Source organism: Pangasianodon hypophthalmus, chromosome 30 (genome assembly GCF_027358585.1).
Source record: "Pangasianodon hypophthalmus isolate fPanHyp1 chromosome 30, fPanHyp1.pri, whole genome shotgun sequence".
NCBI classification, from domain to species: Eukaryota; Metazoa; Chordata; class Actinopteri; order Siluriformes; family Pangasiidae; genus Pangasianodon; species Pangasianodon hypophthalmus.
This window is the reverse complement of record NC_069739.1, coordinates 9578142-9595840: the sequence shown is the minus strand read 5'-3', so window position 1 is coordinate 9595840 and position 17699 is coordinate 9578142. Positions and strand designations below refer to the sequence as shown.

The window sequence follows — 17699 nt, the reverse complement described above, 5'->3', positions numbered from 1 at the left end:
TAGCTTCATGCTGACCTCATTCATGCTTCCAGATCTATACTAGTACTACAGATAGTTCATTAATGTCATTAACGGCTAACATGGAATGTTAAAACCACTGATCTACACAGTTCTACCACAATTCTAATCAGTTCGATGCGGCTACAGATTTGTTCAGTGTTACTGGTGTGATATCTGTACAGAGCTACTGAAGAGAACTTTGCAAAAAAAAAAAAAAAAGAAATCTCATGGAAAGTGAAAACAATTGCATGGCACGAGATAATTTTATGTTTTCACAAGTTTGTTTCTAAAAGAAAAGGATGGTATAATGTTTTCTAGGTAATTATGTGTGGGAAAGTAGGTGGTACGCATGAGAACATTTGTTGTTTTTCAAGAAAAAGAGAACATAAGTGGTGCATGTGTGATGATTACAAAAAAAAAAAAAAAAAAAAATTTCACCGTGCCCTTTTCTTTCAAAAAAAAAAAAATCTTGTGAACAATTATGTGCATGTGATAATTGTACATTTTCACAAGATTTTTTTGGGATTTATGTTTTTTTGAGTTTTGTTCAGAGTAGTTAAATGCCGGAAAATAGTCAACAGAAACCAGTTTGCCAAAAGATCATGGTTAAGTGATAGAGCGAGCATCACGCTGAGAACTCTCTCTCTCTTTGCGATGCTTTTAGGAAACTCACATTGAACGTGTTAGTGTTTTATAAGCAACATTACTGTATTCTTGAGGACTGGCCTCTCTGTAGGGGGCTGATGTGATCATGTGCTTTGACATTAAGTTCCAGTGACAGGCAACCTTTCATTGTCTATGTACGCGTGTGACACGTAGCCACGATTTCAGTGACGTGCGAAATTTATGCAAATTATGCAAATTAGGTATGATGCAATAATGCAACAATTCCAACCCAATGGAACCTCTCACAGCTTTAGTTCCTACCTGCAATTAGTTCCTCTGTACTGTGGTTTCATCTTATCCTGTCATATATACGACCTCTCATTAAATGTGTATGGAGATGTTACAAAAATAAATAAAGCTTGGAAAGAAGTAGCAGAGATTGTTGGTGTCTCAGGAGAGTGTTTGTAGCTAGTACAGTTAGCTTCCACTGCTAATCTGGGAATATCTAATACGAAGCCTGGCATATAAAATGTAAATGTGTTATATAAGTAAGTTGTGTTTAAATAGTAAAAAAGGAGAAATGTAGGTATGTAGTGAAAGCTAATACACATGCAACCCATTTTCACACTTTTTTCACTTTATTAAATGAATTCAGTTTAAAGACAAATAAATCATATACTGGAGTAAATCGTGTGCTGCATGCTATCCCTTTCGACTGCTCCTCTTTCTTATCGGAACTGCAACGCCGGACGGACGCTACACGCCCACTGCTCGCGACTTGTCTCTCGCTAGTGTGAACGCAGGGTGATGCAGCAGGTTCTCAGCTTCTCTACAGTCAGAAGTTACTAGCTAGCAATCAGGCTCACAGAGTAAATAACTGTGTCCCCGTCCCTGCTGCTCCTTCTCTCTCACAGGTGATTTTTTTATAATGACATGAAACATACTTGTCAGCATACCTTCCTTAACACTCAGTGTATTTGTTAAAGCACTAACTGTGTGCAAGTGTGAGCTAATAATAGCTCCTAATGCTGTATGTGTTTAAAAGCACTCCACTGATCAGCACCAGCATCCTGTACAGAACAAACACACCGAGATTACCCAGACGTCCTGTCTGTGTAGATGGTTTTATTTCTTTAGTTAACAGTAATGTGAGGATTTAATCATCATACACACTTCAGCTCTATAGTGCAGCTGATTACAGTAAATGGACCAGTGTGTGCTTTTTTTTTTTTTTTTTTTTGTCAGTGGATTTTGAGGAAATCCTTCTGTCCCCTCCATTAGCCCTGACCTCTACTGAAGGCCATTCTCTCATCACTTCCCTGCGGCACTACTGACTCCGCTTTGTGTGTGTGTGTGTGTGTGTGTGTGTGTGGGGCTACTCATTTGGACAACGCTTAAAGCTCTCTCATACAGGACACCAGGTGCATTCTGGGATCTGTCAAATCAACAACCAGGAAGTCAGCCCACTTCCTCGAAATGTAGCCAATTTAAGAAATTGGCTTTAATGTACTTATGCGCTATTAAGTGGGAGGAAACCCACACTTGCGCCTTGCTAATATATTTCCGATTCATCGCTAAACGCCGCATGCAGCTACCAGGCCCTGAGTAATACTAATCTCTTTAAATATATAAACTTATGGAAGGAAGTTATGCCGTCATGCATGACCGCGGCAATCGTCACGATCCAAACAAAGGATTTTTGGGTCATTATAAAGGTTACTGCTGACGTTTTGTCAGTTAAGTCGTAGCAGTTGGTGGAATTCTGAGTGGTTACTGCAGTGTGGATTAAGCTACCCAAGCCTAGCTTAGCAGTATCATCAGTAAGCATGATTATGTTATCAGGCAACATTTTGTCTGTCAACTCCTAACACACAGCATTCCTGGCAGTGGATGAAAGTGTAAAGTCGGGCTGTGGGTCTGTGGTTGGCTCTGTAAATAGTAAAGCTGGTGAAAAGGCCCTAATTTATTAAGCTGCTATTCAGCAGAGGTCCTTTACATAGAAACAGCATACCAACTGCCATGGACCCCCCCCCCGTGTGTGTGTGTGTGTGTGTGTGTTGGGCGAATAGAACAGAGAAACAGAGCATAGTGATGAAGAGTGGGGCCTCATCAATTATCATATCATTATGTTGCCATGGCAACACTGCTTTCATAAAAAGCATTAAACTTTTTAACCTCTAATTCACCCACAGCACACACACACACACACACACACACACACAGTTTTTTCGAGCCACACTGATGTGTTAGACTAAAGTGTACATGTAATGGAGTTAGCTTGTGTAGACATCTTTTGTGTAACGTTTTATTTTGTGAAGTTTACAACGACGAGACAAGAACATCCGCCTCGGGCATTACATTTCGCCGACAGCACGACCCCTTCCGTTTGTTAACAGCTGTGTTTGTCTGTGTTTGTCTCTTTGTCTGGTTCTCATTAATACTTTACGCATGTAAATATGTTCAAAACCTGTAAGGCTCTCATTTTGTAACTCTGTCATCACTCAGAGGTTCCTAACTGTTTAAGCAGGACGTCACTAACACACACACACACACACACCTGGCAGACAGGATTTAGGCTAAAATTTAGGCTATGATATTTGTATGAGATGATATTATTTCTGATACATTGACAGTGTTTTCCTGAGTGTTTTATGCTAAGGTGGTTTTTATCTTGGATGTGAGAAAGTCTGTCTGCCCATATGAGGAAACCAAACCTTTTCACTTTCGAGTGTTTGTACACACATTAAAGAGACTTTCAGCTTAGCGGCTGGTCCTCCGCAGGTTTCCATAGGGTGTTCCTTGCACTTGCTTCTGACTCATTCCTCTCTCATTTTGTTTTCTTGTACGCCTGGTAGATTTTTTTCGTCTCTTCAGTGACACAGGAAGATAGGCGAACATTTAACATCTATCTAGAATATCTCTAGAAGTGAATGCATTTTGATATATATATATATAGCATGAGCATTTCAAAAAGATTTATTGATGTGGCCAGTTTTCAGTAGACAGAAATAGCAGATATGATGGTTATAAGTCTAAAGGGACGAGTGTGTCAGATACCATTCAGTTAACCCTGTTTTAAAGCTCGTATTCTCAAACTCAAAGCCAGGATATTGTGTCTCTGTGTGTTTCCAGAGGCCTGTACTTTGTTATTATGTTTTCCTGTTGCCCTGAGATGTGAAGTCTGAGTGTAAGCGGGCAGTGAGCGTCTGTCCCGCTGTCTCAAACTCCTCCTCATGGTCACATCTGGTCTCAGTATTAGCTTGCCAGTGCCTTCCGAGCCTCAGGAGCCTGGGGTCTGGAGGCTGTGCAGGTCTGCACTGCCCCCTAATGGCACACTGTGCAACTGGAGCTTCACAATTTGACAAGAATTGCGCTTGGACAGAAACGTATGTCTGTTATGTTGATTGCCGAAAGTTTGAATCCGAAAGTTCCTAAAGGTCACTGTAATTCCTGTCTTTTGTCTTGTCAGGATCCCTCTGCACAAGTCCAACTCTGAAGATGGCTCAGGTGAGTTTAATCAACCCCAGAATTACATCACTTAGAAATTAAACAATGTCTGGATTGGGCTTATTGACTATTACTTTGAAAGATTTTCTATTTTTGTTTCCTAAATGTTCAAGCCACTGAGGGAACTTCTAGCCCTCCACCTGATTTTCTCCTTAATTTAGTCATGGCCAATTCCCACCCTCCAGTTAGATCTATCAAACAACAGCTACCAGTCAGGGTGAAGGCTATCACCTGCTTCCTCTGAGGCACGTGAAGCCAGCTGACTGCATCTTTTCGATCTGCTGCTCGTGCAACATCAGGGGCAGTGTAACACACTCTGAGGAAAGCGCTATTCACCCACTTCTGTGTGTTACAGGGCTCACAGACGCCCATGATTGCCTAGTGTTGCTGTGATTGATTGGGGAGTATGCCACACCTCCCTCCCTGAGAGCACGGCCAATTTTAGTGTTACTCGATTTGTAAAAATACATTAATGTTGTGAACATGATATCCATCAAAAAGTGTGAAACAGAAGCACAACTTCAGCCTCAGTGTTATTACAAACCAAAATCTGTGAAGTTCACATTCAGAAATGTTCTGAATCTCGCCATCTTTATTAATTATTCATTAAAAACAAACAGTTCAGAAACAGGAGATACAGCTCAAAGACGCTGATTCAGGTTTTTCCTACTTGGTTGGTATAAATGGCTAAGCCCGCTCTCTCGTAAGAAAGATTTTTTGGTATCCACAAGTGGACTTTTGTAAGAAAAGATTCAATGTCGTAACCAGCCATCATGTTGCGGCAGGGCTGACCTGAATTTTTCTCTCTCCTGTTACAGGAAAATGGGATAGCAAGAAGAAGAACAAATCTTTCTGGCAAAACTTCAGAAAATCCCAGAAAGGGCTCATGCGACAGAGCTCAAAAGGTAGCTGGATTTTGTTTTGTCGTTTTATGCTCTCCCCTACTTTCCTTTTCTCTTCATCAGTGTAACAGTTCTGATTGTGCTAGGAGAGGACATCGGCTATGTGGCCAGCGAGATCACCATGAGCGATGAAGAGCGCATCCAGCTGATGATGATGGTCAAAGAGAAGATGATCACAGTGGAGGAGGCGCTGGCTCGGGTAAAGGCCAACCCCGACATCATCGCCAGTCTCGCTGCTGCATCATCAGCTCTGCTCCTGTTCACTAACCCTACTTACCCAGACTAACAGTTCTAACACTTACTGCAGTGCGCGCACACACACACACACACACACACACACACACACGTCTCCAGACACAGCGTAGGGAGGCTCCTGTGGGAAACATGCTTGTGGTCAGCTTTTTGCTCATACAGGGAGTGGTGTTTCATTCATCCTGTTAGCTGAATAAGCCATTTTTTTTCATTGCTTTTCATACTGTATGTCTGGGTGAGTAGCCTTCAAGCTGATGGTCATATACACTCTCTCTCTCTCTCTCTCTCTCTCTTTCACTGATTGCTCTGAGAGCGCGTAACCCCCACACATTGTGGAGCGTGTGTTTCCTCTCTCTACAAGGCCAGCATTGATTCTTCTTCCAAGGCAGATGCTTTTGCAACAGGTCTTAATATCACAGATTGAAGAGAACGAAATAACAGTTTCATGGCCGAGAATATGGACTTGGTTACAGGCTATTCATAAACACAACTTCTCTCCAGCATTCTTAAATATATACGCTGTTACCTCAGTGATGCAAATCCTGTTTGATTTCCGCCGATCTCTACACCTTTGGCTGAATCAATGCTAAGCCTCAGTGGACAGTTGGCTGTACATGTACTTGAATATCTAGAATGTGGCGGTCATTATTTTTGTTTAACGTGTACTACATTCTGAAGACACTTCCCTATTTATTGTTTTTAATGCTCTGAAGTTGTATTGTGTGTGCGTGTGTGTGTGTAGTGTAGTGCATTCTGAAAGTGAATTTAGTGTAGTGCTCTGTTCTTATATTTGTATATTGTATTTATTTTATAAATTGGATTTTGGGTAAGCATTGTGTGTGTATGTGTGTTGTGTGTTGTGTGTGTGTTGTGGATGTGTGTGGGCGGCTCTCTCTGACCTCTTGTTCTCCGTAGCTTAAGGAGTATGAGAGGAGCAGGCAGTTGAGCACCAGTTCAGACACTGCAGAGTGTGCTGATGGATCCAGTCCCACTGTTAACCTGCCCTCCACCTGCAATGTAAGTACCGCACACAGGTGTGTGTGTGGGTGTGTGTGTGTGTGTGTATCGGTCTTACATAGTGTATATATCTAACGTCATTACACCGTGGTGAGCGGTCACGTGTTAATCGATTCTGAAGAAAGTATGTGCTCTTTTGTTAAGGGGTGTGTCCTCTGTCATATTTAACATACCGTAACATCACTGATGAACACTGCTACATGTTATCTCTCCAAAATACGCCAAAAGACCAGTCTCCCTTTTTCCCCTCCAATAAAAACAACAGATGAGCTAATCAGCATATGAATCTGGAATGACTGACAGTCGTGTAGGTGTTCTGAATTCAGCTAACTCTCTGGAAGCCCCGCCCCTTTCCTCTATCTCACATCTCTCGCCTCGGCTTGAAAGAGAAATCTCTACTTTCTGCTCATTAGACTTTCAAACACTGCCTCTCTCCACATCAGACAGAGTCAAGGAGTTGATCTAAATTCCGAACAGATCTAAACTTTAACACGTGAACAGCAAGAGTGAGACGTAATACTCATCACTGTAGTCTGTCTGCTGCTACACAGTTCGTATTGTGACAGCTAGCGATTAGCATTCAGCTAGTCATCAGAGTTATCATGTCAGCAGCACTTGAGAGATTAGCTGTTGTTGCTTGGTTCTTGGTGAAAGGGCACTAATTTAGGTCAGTTTTCTTTTGGGATTCGTTCTTGTGCTTCAGTACTTTTATACTTTAAGTAAAATCAAGAGTTTATACTTTTGTACATTAACTTGAGTGAAGAATTTAAAGCAGTGCTTCAACTTTTAGCAGAGTGATTATTCAGATAAGTAACTGTACTTTTACCTGAGTAAAGAATTGTTTTTTTTCCCCACCTCTGACTATGTCTCGATGGGTGTATCAAGTAATATCGCTAATGTGTATCTGAACATGTAAAATAAATAAATAAATAAATATGGACTCTTAAGGCATTTGAACATTTTGCCACAGATTTAGTTTTGCAGTATTATACCATCGTAATTTTTTTGTTTGTTTTATCTCTGGTGTTTGGTATCATTGACTTTTAGATGCTGTAGTGATGGCACAGAATCCAAAATCCACAAAAAAAGAAAAAAAATCAAATTTTTATTGAATAAACGAGGAAAAAACCCTGAGCAGCATGTTTTTTTTTTTGTTCTGCAAAGTTTTTTTTTCAACACTATGCAAACCGTAAGATTTAATGGTGTAAAAAATATATTGTCCAGCAGATGTCAGTGTAGAGCTCAGTGTCCGTTCACTTCTGTCTGCCACCATCTCGGGGTTATTCGTAAGAATATAACATGACTGATTTGGATGCGAATGCAATGATTCCATAGATTTAAATCTTCTGCAGTCTTTTAAGTCTTGTGCAGTTATTTATTTGATTGTATGTGCCAGAGAAATTTTGAGACTTTTATGTATTTTGTGATATTTTCTGTATTTTGTTCTGTTTCCCAAAACAAGCTATTAGCTTAATTTAAACCACTGTGACCCTGACCAGGCAGTTACTAAGGATGCTGGAAATGCTGTTCATGTTAACGAACATGCTGTTTGTTTCCCATGTCCCATGAGATCGCAGTCACACCTCTAAAAAAACAAAACAAATAGTTCATCTTCTAGTCGTATCTGTATTTGTGCCCGTTTAGAACATGTTATTCATTTCTGAATAGCGTATTCATATTTTGTTACATCCCTAGTACTGAGATCATGGTTTGTGTAGCTGACTGTAGTCATGGAAGGAGATAATTCCTAACATGTGCATTGTACACAGGTTAAAATGACGTACTGTTTGGCCCTGGTTGCTGATCTCAGCTCTGTAGTGGGGGTGACGTTTTGAAAACCCCCAGCATTTGGACAATCACTTTCATATGTTATACTTTTCTTGGATTCAGTTACCATTGTCCTTGAGTCAGTTTGGCATGAATGAGTTGGTGTTGTATTTGTGTTGGCTTGGAGGTCTGGTGCCTTTGGCTTTTAGTTAGCAGCTACCGCCCCAACAGATTTAATGTACATGATAAAACTTGGAGTGAGATCCGAGCTTGGATCTTGTTGGTGATATTCATGGTGTTTCTCACACTGACCACTGGTGTGTGTGTGTGTGTGTGGGTGTGTTGGGGCCATATGAAGAATTCAGCTTGGTGCCTGCTAGCCAGACAGTTAGCACTGTATTGCATGTGCATTGTTCAGACCCCAGATTGCATGCGGGTGTGTGGTCATGCCCAAGAAATTAGCATGCGGTTAATAAAGCTGTACACATGCACACGTGTGGGATCTTGTTTTATTGTGCCCATGATCCTGTGTTCTACTTTTAGTCACCTAATACAAGTCTATTGAAACATTTGAAAGTGAGTGTTTTGCCCATGTACAATTTGTGTCACTTGTAGGCAAAGTTGTGGACAAAAAAAAAATCCATAAGCAGTGTCAAAAATATTTATCAAGCTGGAAAAAAACGGATTTATTCAGAAATTGTTTGTACATGCAAATCATATCATTCGCATTTATATCTGGAACATACTGTTGAGGTTAAGCTGCTTACTTTTCTTACATTTACAGCATGATGCCTTTAATCGGAGCGACTTACAGAAGTGCTTCAGAGTCTCTATCAAAAATACATCCTCATGCTAGTTCACTCGGTCAGCGACTATGAGCACCATCGAGACCATTTTGTGATAACTAGTTGTTTTATATTATTGGCATTAATTAAAGAATTAAACAAATAAAGAAAACACAAAACCATAAATCTGTAACAAAAGAAATGGCGGTGTATAAATGGAGGACAGGCCGGTCTGTCCGCGCAGAGCTGACGGATTTGGCTCTTACTTATTATTATTATTATTATTATTATTATTTTGTAATATTATTATTATTATTATTATTATTATTTTGTATTATTATTATTATTATTATTATTATTATTATTATTATTGAGCTGTGTTGCGAAGCTCAGGTGATCAAAATATGCACACGAGTACGAAGAAAATTGATGTTCCCAAAACTTTTTTAAATCCAGAAGAAAATCGTAGTTTGGTTTGGCTTGTGCAAACATTTACACACAACAGCTAAAATATTGATAAATGAGGCCCATTGGTCATCTGTATATATATATATATATATATATATATATATATATATATATATGTATATGAAAAATTATAAAAACATATGAGCACAGTCTTATTATGAGGTGTAGAATTAACTAGTGAACACTAAAACACAGACGTGGCAGCCCTACCATGCGCTGTTAGTTCTTCTGTAAGACACACCTTCATAAGCAAATGGGCATGCACCCTCACACGATGTTTATTTTTGAAAATCTAAAAAATAAGCTGTTTATGGGTAACGGGTTGGACTGTGTATTCTAACGGTTAAAGTGATTGTAAAAGAGCTCTCTCAAGGGCGATCTCACTGACCACAGATCAGCTCGGCTCGGCTCTCCACACAGAAGCCGCACTGTGCTTCAGAGCAGCACGGCTGTCGTTAGATCAGCTCTCGGCACAGTGTAACAAAGCCTGTGTGCTTCACTGACACAGAGACAGATTCATCCACAGCTTACACAGACACTGCACTGTATGTGTCCAGCAGTGATCTGATCTCAGGACAGCCTTTCTTTTCTTCCTGACCCACATTCCTGTGCTTTCAGGATATGCAGGGATCATCTGGGACTCCCCTGAAAACCCGCCTGTTCTCACTCACATTCAAAAATGTTAGAAACTGGTGTGTGCGTGTGTGTGTGTGTGTGTGTGTGTGTGTATGTGCATGTGTGGGTGTGAGTTAATCCCAGTGTGTGTGCATGCAGACAAGGACCGCGACTTTGGCTATGATGAAACTTCTGGTAAGATGGGTGAAATTAATAGTGCTCTCTTTCTGGATCAAGCTTGATCTTTGCTTTTCTCTTGAGGCTCCATGCCTCCTTTTTGTTTGTCTTCTTCATTCCTCTGTAATGTCTGTCTGATATGTGGCTTTGGGGAGTTAAAGCATGTCACATAGCTGGGCAGACATTTCCATGTAGCGCTTGAGATTTAAACCGGTGGCTCTTATATCACTTATTTAAAGAGGTTTGTACTTTATTGCATCATGTATGTTTTCTGTAAGTGTGGAGTTTTTATTTTCTATACATTATTTCCAAAGCACGCCTCTTATTTCCCCCTACACCATCCTTCTATTTCTATTCATGCTGCTGCACTTTAAACTGTCAGGGAATCTTATGCATTAGTTACTTTCTACAGTCTACACGTACTTTACCTAGAATTTCTCACCTTGATGTAAATCGTTGTAAATTAGATAGGCGTAGTTTTGAATAAAATCTTGGATAAGCTTCACATGAGCATTATTTGCATTTAGACTGGGAGACTGACAGAAAGATGTCAGTGCTCATTATAATATAAAGACCACACCCATTAGAACAGCTCTCAGATCACGAAAACTATTAAACATCCCTCTAACAGTTTTCTCTCTTTGTCTTTCTCTGGCTGTGAGTAGGTGGGCGTGTTTGTGCATGAATATTCCATCGGTCTAGATTTTGGTTTTCTGCTGTATTGGAAGTGTGTGAGAGAGAGAGAGAGGGAGAGAGAGATGGAAAGATACTGTGGTCTGTGGTCAGTTTGGGTAGAGTGGAGTATTGAGATGTCATTGTGGTTAGTAGCTGAGAGTCTATCATTAAGTGAATAAAAGTGTTTGGTCACTGGAAAGTGTGCTGACAGAAACACGACCTTCAGAGGCTCCACTGTCCAAATCAATGTATATTATTTAAAAAAGACAATGTGTTTACATATATACTGTATTGTGTGTGTGTATTTGTTGGAATTTTAAAATAAATTTCATTGTGAGTAATGTTTGTAAGTTTCTGTTCTATCGGTGTTGCAGGGTTTGTTGTATCAGAGCTCTTAAGGTTTTGTGAAACACGGCTCTCGCCTCTCTGAGTCGCTCATAGGTGCATGTCTAACACAGACTTCACAACACACAGCCACTCCATATGCTTCCGTAACTAACGGCAACTGTCCGTCCTAAGCAAACAGCCCATAATGCCATCCGTACTGCTTTAACATGATTTTTGTGTCTATCTTAACAACATACATGAAAGATTTTTATCTGCACATATATTTCTCTGAGAGTTAGTGGGGGAATAAGCTGCATAAACTGTAATTTCAGTGTCCCTGTGCTTTCTCTCCCTGCAGTCTCATGAACAGTCCGATGATGAGCAGGAGGACTCTGTGAAATTTAAGAGGCTTCACAAACTGGTCAACTCCACTCGCCGCGTCCGCAAGAAACTTATTAAAGTAGATGACGGCAAAAGGCAGGGATCGGAAGGTATGGCTGATGCCATTATTAAAATAAAACAGTGAGCTGTCATGTTTTTAATTGATTAATTAAGCACTGTAACAGTGGTTAGCCCTCAAAGGTAACTATTTTGTTGTTTCTGTTAATTAACCATTCACGTTATGTGTTTAAGAAAACTAAGCATACATAAAAGAAATCCAAGACCAGTTAGAAAAATAAGATTATATTTATGTCAAGTTACAGTAAATAACATTATAGTTCATACTTAATCAAAAAATTAATTATGGCTGGAGAAAAAAAAAACTTGTTGAATGCCCCAATACACGCAAACTCACAGGCTTTAAACACTTAAGATTTATATTGTAATAAAAATGTAGCTTATGTATCCAATATACGTGTATAGAAATAAATGTATTACCTTAGAAGCACACAGAAATATATACATATGTGTATAAATATATATATATATATATATATATATATATATATATATATATATATATATATATATATATATATAAAATATATACACACACATATTCAATCACAAATTCCTATGGCTATAATCTTGATGTATATTCTTATCCCTATAGACTCTCTGAGCTTGGACGTGTCCCCTTCGTGCGAGGACACCAGTGCCCTATATGCAGGCGTCAATAAAAAAGGGACCCGCTGCACTGTGGACTCATCGCTGTCCTCTCTGCCCCAAGATCAGCTTTCAGTGGATGGAGACAGGGACAGCTTAAGTACATCTCCATCCTCTAGCAGCTTGGAGGCCTGGAACTCTGCGCACAGGCTGGTAAAGCCTTCAGCTAACCCACACAGCCTGGTCCGGCCTCTAGCCAGCGCCAGCACCGAGGATGAGCCTGAGACCAGGAAGACGTCCCTGACTCACGGGGTAAGTATGGACACAGTGTACACACACTACAGCCTTGTGCGGCCTTGTCCTCAACCTCACCGCATGCTGGTGCCTGTGGATTGCACCAAGCGGCCTCCTATCTCCACCTGGCAGCGGAGCAAGCCCGATCCCAATTACGCCTATTCCACCAAGCACTTACTTTACCAACGCAACTTCCAAAAAACCTCCAGCTCTCCTCCGCTGACGCTGCCATCCTCGCCCTGGGTGCGTGAGCTGGGGAGGGAGAAGGGGAAGGGCAGTGTGGGTATAGTGGGAACTTGGCTCTGCCCTCCCAAGCGCCTGCGAGGGAGGACAGCCGTCAGCGAGCTGAACATTACCTACGTGGTGGAGCGCAGCCTGTACAACCACTTGAGCCGGAAAGCCGAAAGGCTCCACCTACTGGAGGATGAGAGAGACAACGAGCGGAAATGGGCATCCAGTGTGGACCGTTGCACCCGACGTGTCCTCCTGCGCATTCAGCAGAAGTCTGTGAGTGAGGAGGGCCGATGGACCCACGGAGCACGTCACTGATAGGCTACTGGATGGAACTGCAAGGGTGTGACGTTATATCAGAGACCTAAAATAGTTATAATGTTATGCTGCAAGATTTTTAAAATAAGGTTCCAAAGAAGTTTCAAAGAACAAGCATATCAAGAAGTAATAGAAAAATATTTTAATAAACCCTTAAAGACTAGACTTTTCCTAGCTATTTATTAAGTAAACAAATACTTTAATGCACTTTTATGTTAGTTTGTCAGTCAGAAATTGAGTTATAAACTGATATAAGTTGTGCTAAATGGAGGTATTTATTTAGAGACATGATAGCAGCAGCCAGCATATAATGATGTGCCAAAAGCACATTTTTTATATTTTTTATATTCTTCCAGTACCTGAACCAATATAAAAGTTTGTTTAAACTTATATGTAGTGAAACTGATTGAGCAGCCTGTAGACTAAAATAACCAAGAACTCTCTCAGGTAAAATCTGATTTTTAAAGTTCTTTTCTCTGATTCTTTAAAAGCACAGATCTCCTGAGATGCCCTCAGATCTATATTAGATATGATGTGTGGGTCTGATGAGATTTGCTTGCTTTCAGAAAGACACATCTGTGTATCTTTGAACGAGAGCGTGAGAATGGCCGATCTTAGCACGTTCAGCAATATCAGTGAGAGTGCTCAGTAAAAATGAGTGCCAGGTGCCCTGAATCGCATGCACACAAAGGTATTCATGAGTTTGGAGCAGTGAAGTAAAAGTCCAGAGAAACTTCTTGCAGGCGAGAACATTTCAGTTCCTGAATAAGAGATCAGAGTTGTTCCCATGTCTCTGATTGGTCACTTGCAACCAATCCCCATTCTTTTGGCAACATACATTGACCTCATTTAAAAGTTTTAAAAAATCAACGCAAAAATCGTGTTAACTTGACCTGCAAACCAGACCTTCATGTGCTTATAGTTCCTAACACAGTCAGCACATTAGCTGTTAAAGTAGGTGGTTTGGTGAAGCTCCATTCGGTGCAGTTCTTCCTGTAGCCTTGCAGTGTTGAGATCCTCTAAGTGTGCCCGTGTCATTCATAGTGAGCATGAATCTGAACGTGAACTTTTCCATAGACTCTCTCCACGTCACCCATCACACCTCTTTCTCCAGCATTGATTTTCAGTGTATTTTGTATTGATATTGTGCTTTGAATATGCATGACAAGACACCCATTCACTACGGAGCGACGGTCGAGGTTCACCTCTCATCTTCCAAGCTCCAGATATTTCTTTTTCCCCTTCTCCTCACAAAGTGTAAAGAGGAATAGCTTTCTTTTTCCCCATTTGGAATAGTGCCATTACTCCATATCCACAGAACAGTGGAGAATGACTCATGTGCAGAATGCTTTAGTGATCTGTTTGTTTGTTTGTTTGTTTGTTTGTTTGTTAGTGCAGTGCTTTTTTCTAGAATGCTTTTTGGAAAACTGGACCAACAATATGTGTTTGTTGTTTTATTTTCAGTTAAAAAAATATCATTTTGGTTGTGCAATCACTCATTGCTAGAGTATTTGTTATCATTAGAAATATGAGCATGAATCGCTGTGGTTTGATGGTGAATCAGATTCATTTCACTTGAATTGAGTCAGTACTATTTGACTCCACAAGAATTGTGTCACTTGGATTGTGACTCTGTGTGTTTGCTTCCTGCAGAGGACGTGTAGCTTTGGGGGTTTTGATCTGTCCAACCGATCACTTCATGTGGTCAACACAGCTTCTGAACCTCATGTGAGAGCACACACACACACACACGCATGCACACACACACACTTTTAACCTTTGAACATTTTGGCATGCTGCTCAGTGTACATTATGAAATGTCTAACATGTAAAAACTTTCTCTCTCTCTCTCTGTGTGAAAATAAGGAGCAGGAGGCTTTGTACAGGGACGTGATAAAGTCTCCTACAAGCTCTCGCATCTCTCTGGGAAGGAAAGTCAAGTCTGTGAAAGAGACGATGAGAAAACGCATATCCAAGAAATATAGTAGTTCTCTCTCTGAGCAGGTGCAGATACACACACACACTCTTTTCTTCCTCACTGGCTTACTTTCCTCCCCTCTCATGTGATGTTAAATTTTAAATTTTGCATTAGATATGATTTATAAATTTGCCAGGACTAGGTCTTGCCAGGATAACAGTTAATAGGTTGAGCTGAATACGATAAAGCTCCTTATTAGCAAAGATTCCTTTTAAACACACTCAGACATTCAGCTGCCTGAAAGCCAGGTTGTGATCTTCATCAGAATGACAGTGTACTGTATGTGTGTAAGTTTATGTATGTAGCTGTGGTGTGACAATTAAGTTTTTGCTTGTTTCTTGTTCTAAGTTCTTTGCTTGTTTCCTCGTATCACCTTATAATCTTGACCTGACATCGCTCATGCTTTTTTTGTAAATAGTCATATTTAGTATAACTACGCAAATTAGAGAACAATAAAAACATACTCCACACACTAGTTTGCAAGCAACAAGAGGTGCTGTGCCACAAAGTGGTCTTGCTTCGGTATAAGACTCATGTTCTTAATGTTCTGAACATTCTATTAATACTTCAGTAAACATCCACGTGACTGAAGCTGCACCTGTTTTTCTCAGCCAGACCCTTTTCCTTCTGTGTCTCGTGGATTTTAGAGACCCACAGCTGCTCAGTTTAAACAGAACCACACTGCCATGCGTGAGCATGTGGTCTGACTGACGCAATCGAGGCCGTTGCATGTTTCGTACCAAGTTTTGATCACAAGGTTCACAAACAAAGGATAGTTTCTGTACAAAAGGCCACAGCTAAAGTAAACGTGTTAATAACAATAAAAATCCAGACAAAATATTTTGGCATCTATCTCAAATATCTCCCTACGTCTCCCTCGCAAGCATTCACGTCTCCTGGTGGAATGTGAACGTTCAATAGCAAAATCCACAGGCTAAGCTAACTCCTGTGAGCATTCCCAAGATTAGATATCAAGAAACCCAACTGCTTTTTTTTAAAGTATTATCATTTGTGTATGTAGTATTGGGAACACAATTATATTTAATAGTCTACTGGAATCTTTAAAAAAAAAATGTAAGACACGTTTTTTTCTGTGTCTGCTACAGCAAAATCGGTCCGAATATGGTAGTGTAAACCCGGCTCAACATAGGTCATTTGCGTACACATCTCTACGTCCATGTGAGGTACTCTAAATACTTTGTCAGGACGGGTTGTTGTGTGGTCTTATGGCAGAATTGGAACTTTGTTGTCTTCATTGCCATCATGCACTAATGATAACACTATGAAGTTATATATCATCAGAACTGCTTTAAGCCTGCTTTTCTAAACTAGTAGACCTACATATGGCAGTTTTGCAAACAAGTAATGTTTTATACATCACTTACTTTTATTGCTTTGCTTAAGAATGGTAGAAATAGTTTCTAACACTCTAACACTCATCTGACATACGAATCAAATTATCCTTGTTTAGCCCAGGAGTGTTTTTTAATAAAATGTTATTGAATTCAAATTTTTTCCCTGTATGTTATAGTCCAGTCCAGATGGGATTCCCAGCTCTCCTCAATCTCCTCAGGGAGACACTGACTCTCTGGAAAAGCCCAAACTAAAGGCAGGAGGATCTGTGGAGAGTCTGCGCAGCTCTCTCAGCGGACAGAGCTCCATGAGTAAGACAGCAGTTGGGTTGGGAATTGTAGTTGTGGTTGGTGAAGATAGTTAGCACTAGAGGGCAGTGTAGCCCACCATACCGCCTGTGGCACATTTCAGCATGTCAGATTACACTGAATGTCCAGGGCTTGGTTAAAGTGTCACATAAACGGTTATTATGTTCATGTCATGCTGCAGGTGGCCAGACAGTGAGCACTACAGACTCGTCTGCCAGTAACCGTGAGAGTGTGAAATCAGAGGATGGGGATGATGAAGAGCCTCCGTACAGAGGGCCTTTCTGTGGCAGAGCCAGAGTGCACACAGACTTCACTCCCAGCCCTTATGATACAGACTCACTCAAACTAAAGGTATATACACACACACACACACACACACACACACACATATTAGCAGCCTAGATAGCTGACAGAGCCTGCATTACTATAGCCACCACTCCAGTGGCACAGAGTTCCCGGAAATGTATGTCCCATTGAAAGGTCTTATTCCTGAATTGAATCACGGGTGTTTTTTCAGTTTTCTGCAGAGAAAATTTCATTTTTTCTTAAGCTTCTGTTTGAAATTTTACATAAATAAACAAACTCTTACTGTCTGAATGCATGATATAGTGTGAATTGTAGTTTCCTAAGTACTGCTTGGAAGATTTCCAGTCATGTGTTAGCTAATGTCTATAGTAAATAGGATCGATTGGCACAGGATACACGATGAGATGGGTGTGTCTTCTCATATCGTGGAATGACATCATTTTTGACCTCTGTATTCAAGCTACGAAGTCGGGAAAAAACATGGATGCCTCCATGTTCATCTTTTGATAGCAACAAGCTGGCCAGCTAACTGTGATGAGAGTGTATATTTTCCTCCTCAAAACAGCATCAATGTATAAATTATAGCCAGTGTTATAGATTTTACAATAGAATACGTCTGTATGTTGATTGGAGGAACTCAGGAGTCGAGGAGACCATCCCAAGTTCCTGAGTAGCAATTCCAAGTTCAGGTGGCGTTTTCTTTAGTTTTTTCATGGTGGGACTTTGGGAATTATGTTACGAGGCAGAATTAGGGCTGGCTACAACA

At 40.5% G+C, this 17699-nt stretch overlaps 1 protein-coding gene across 6 annotated transcripts in view; it reads left to right on the top strand.

The window, feature by feature from the left end:
• Positions 1-17699, top strand: part of sash1a (SAM and SH3 domain containing 1a) — a 292702-nt gene that overhangs the window by 261671 nt on the left and 13332 nt on the right. For 4 of the 6 annotated variants that reach the window (XM_026918133.3, XM_026918137.3, XM_026918136.3 and 1 more), the window contains exons 5-14: positions 4076-4113; positions 4932-5018; positions 5102-5214; positions 6183-6284; positions 11457-11589; positions 12153-12457; positions 14642-14716; positions 14855-14992; positions 16498-16630; positions 16809-16978. In XM_026918133.3, coding sequence (XP_026773934.2) covers positions 4076-4113; positions 4932-5018; positions 5102-5214; positions 6183-6284; positions 11457-11589; positions 12153-12457; positions 14642-14716; positions 14855-14992; positions 16498-16630; positions 16809-16978 — 1294 coding nt within the window. Of the gene's footprint in view, positions 1-4075; positions 4114-4931; positions 5019-5101; positions 5215-6182; positions 6285-11456; positions 11590-12152; positions 12947-14641; positions 14717-14854; positions 14993-16497; positions 16631-16808; positions 16979-17699 lie in introns of all 6 variants that reach the window. The other 2 variants (XM_053231741.1, XM_026918135.3) reach the window with 2 other exon arrangements.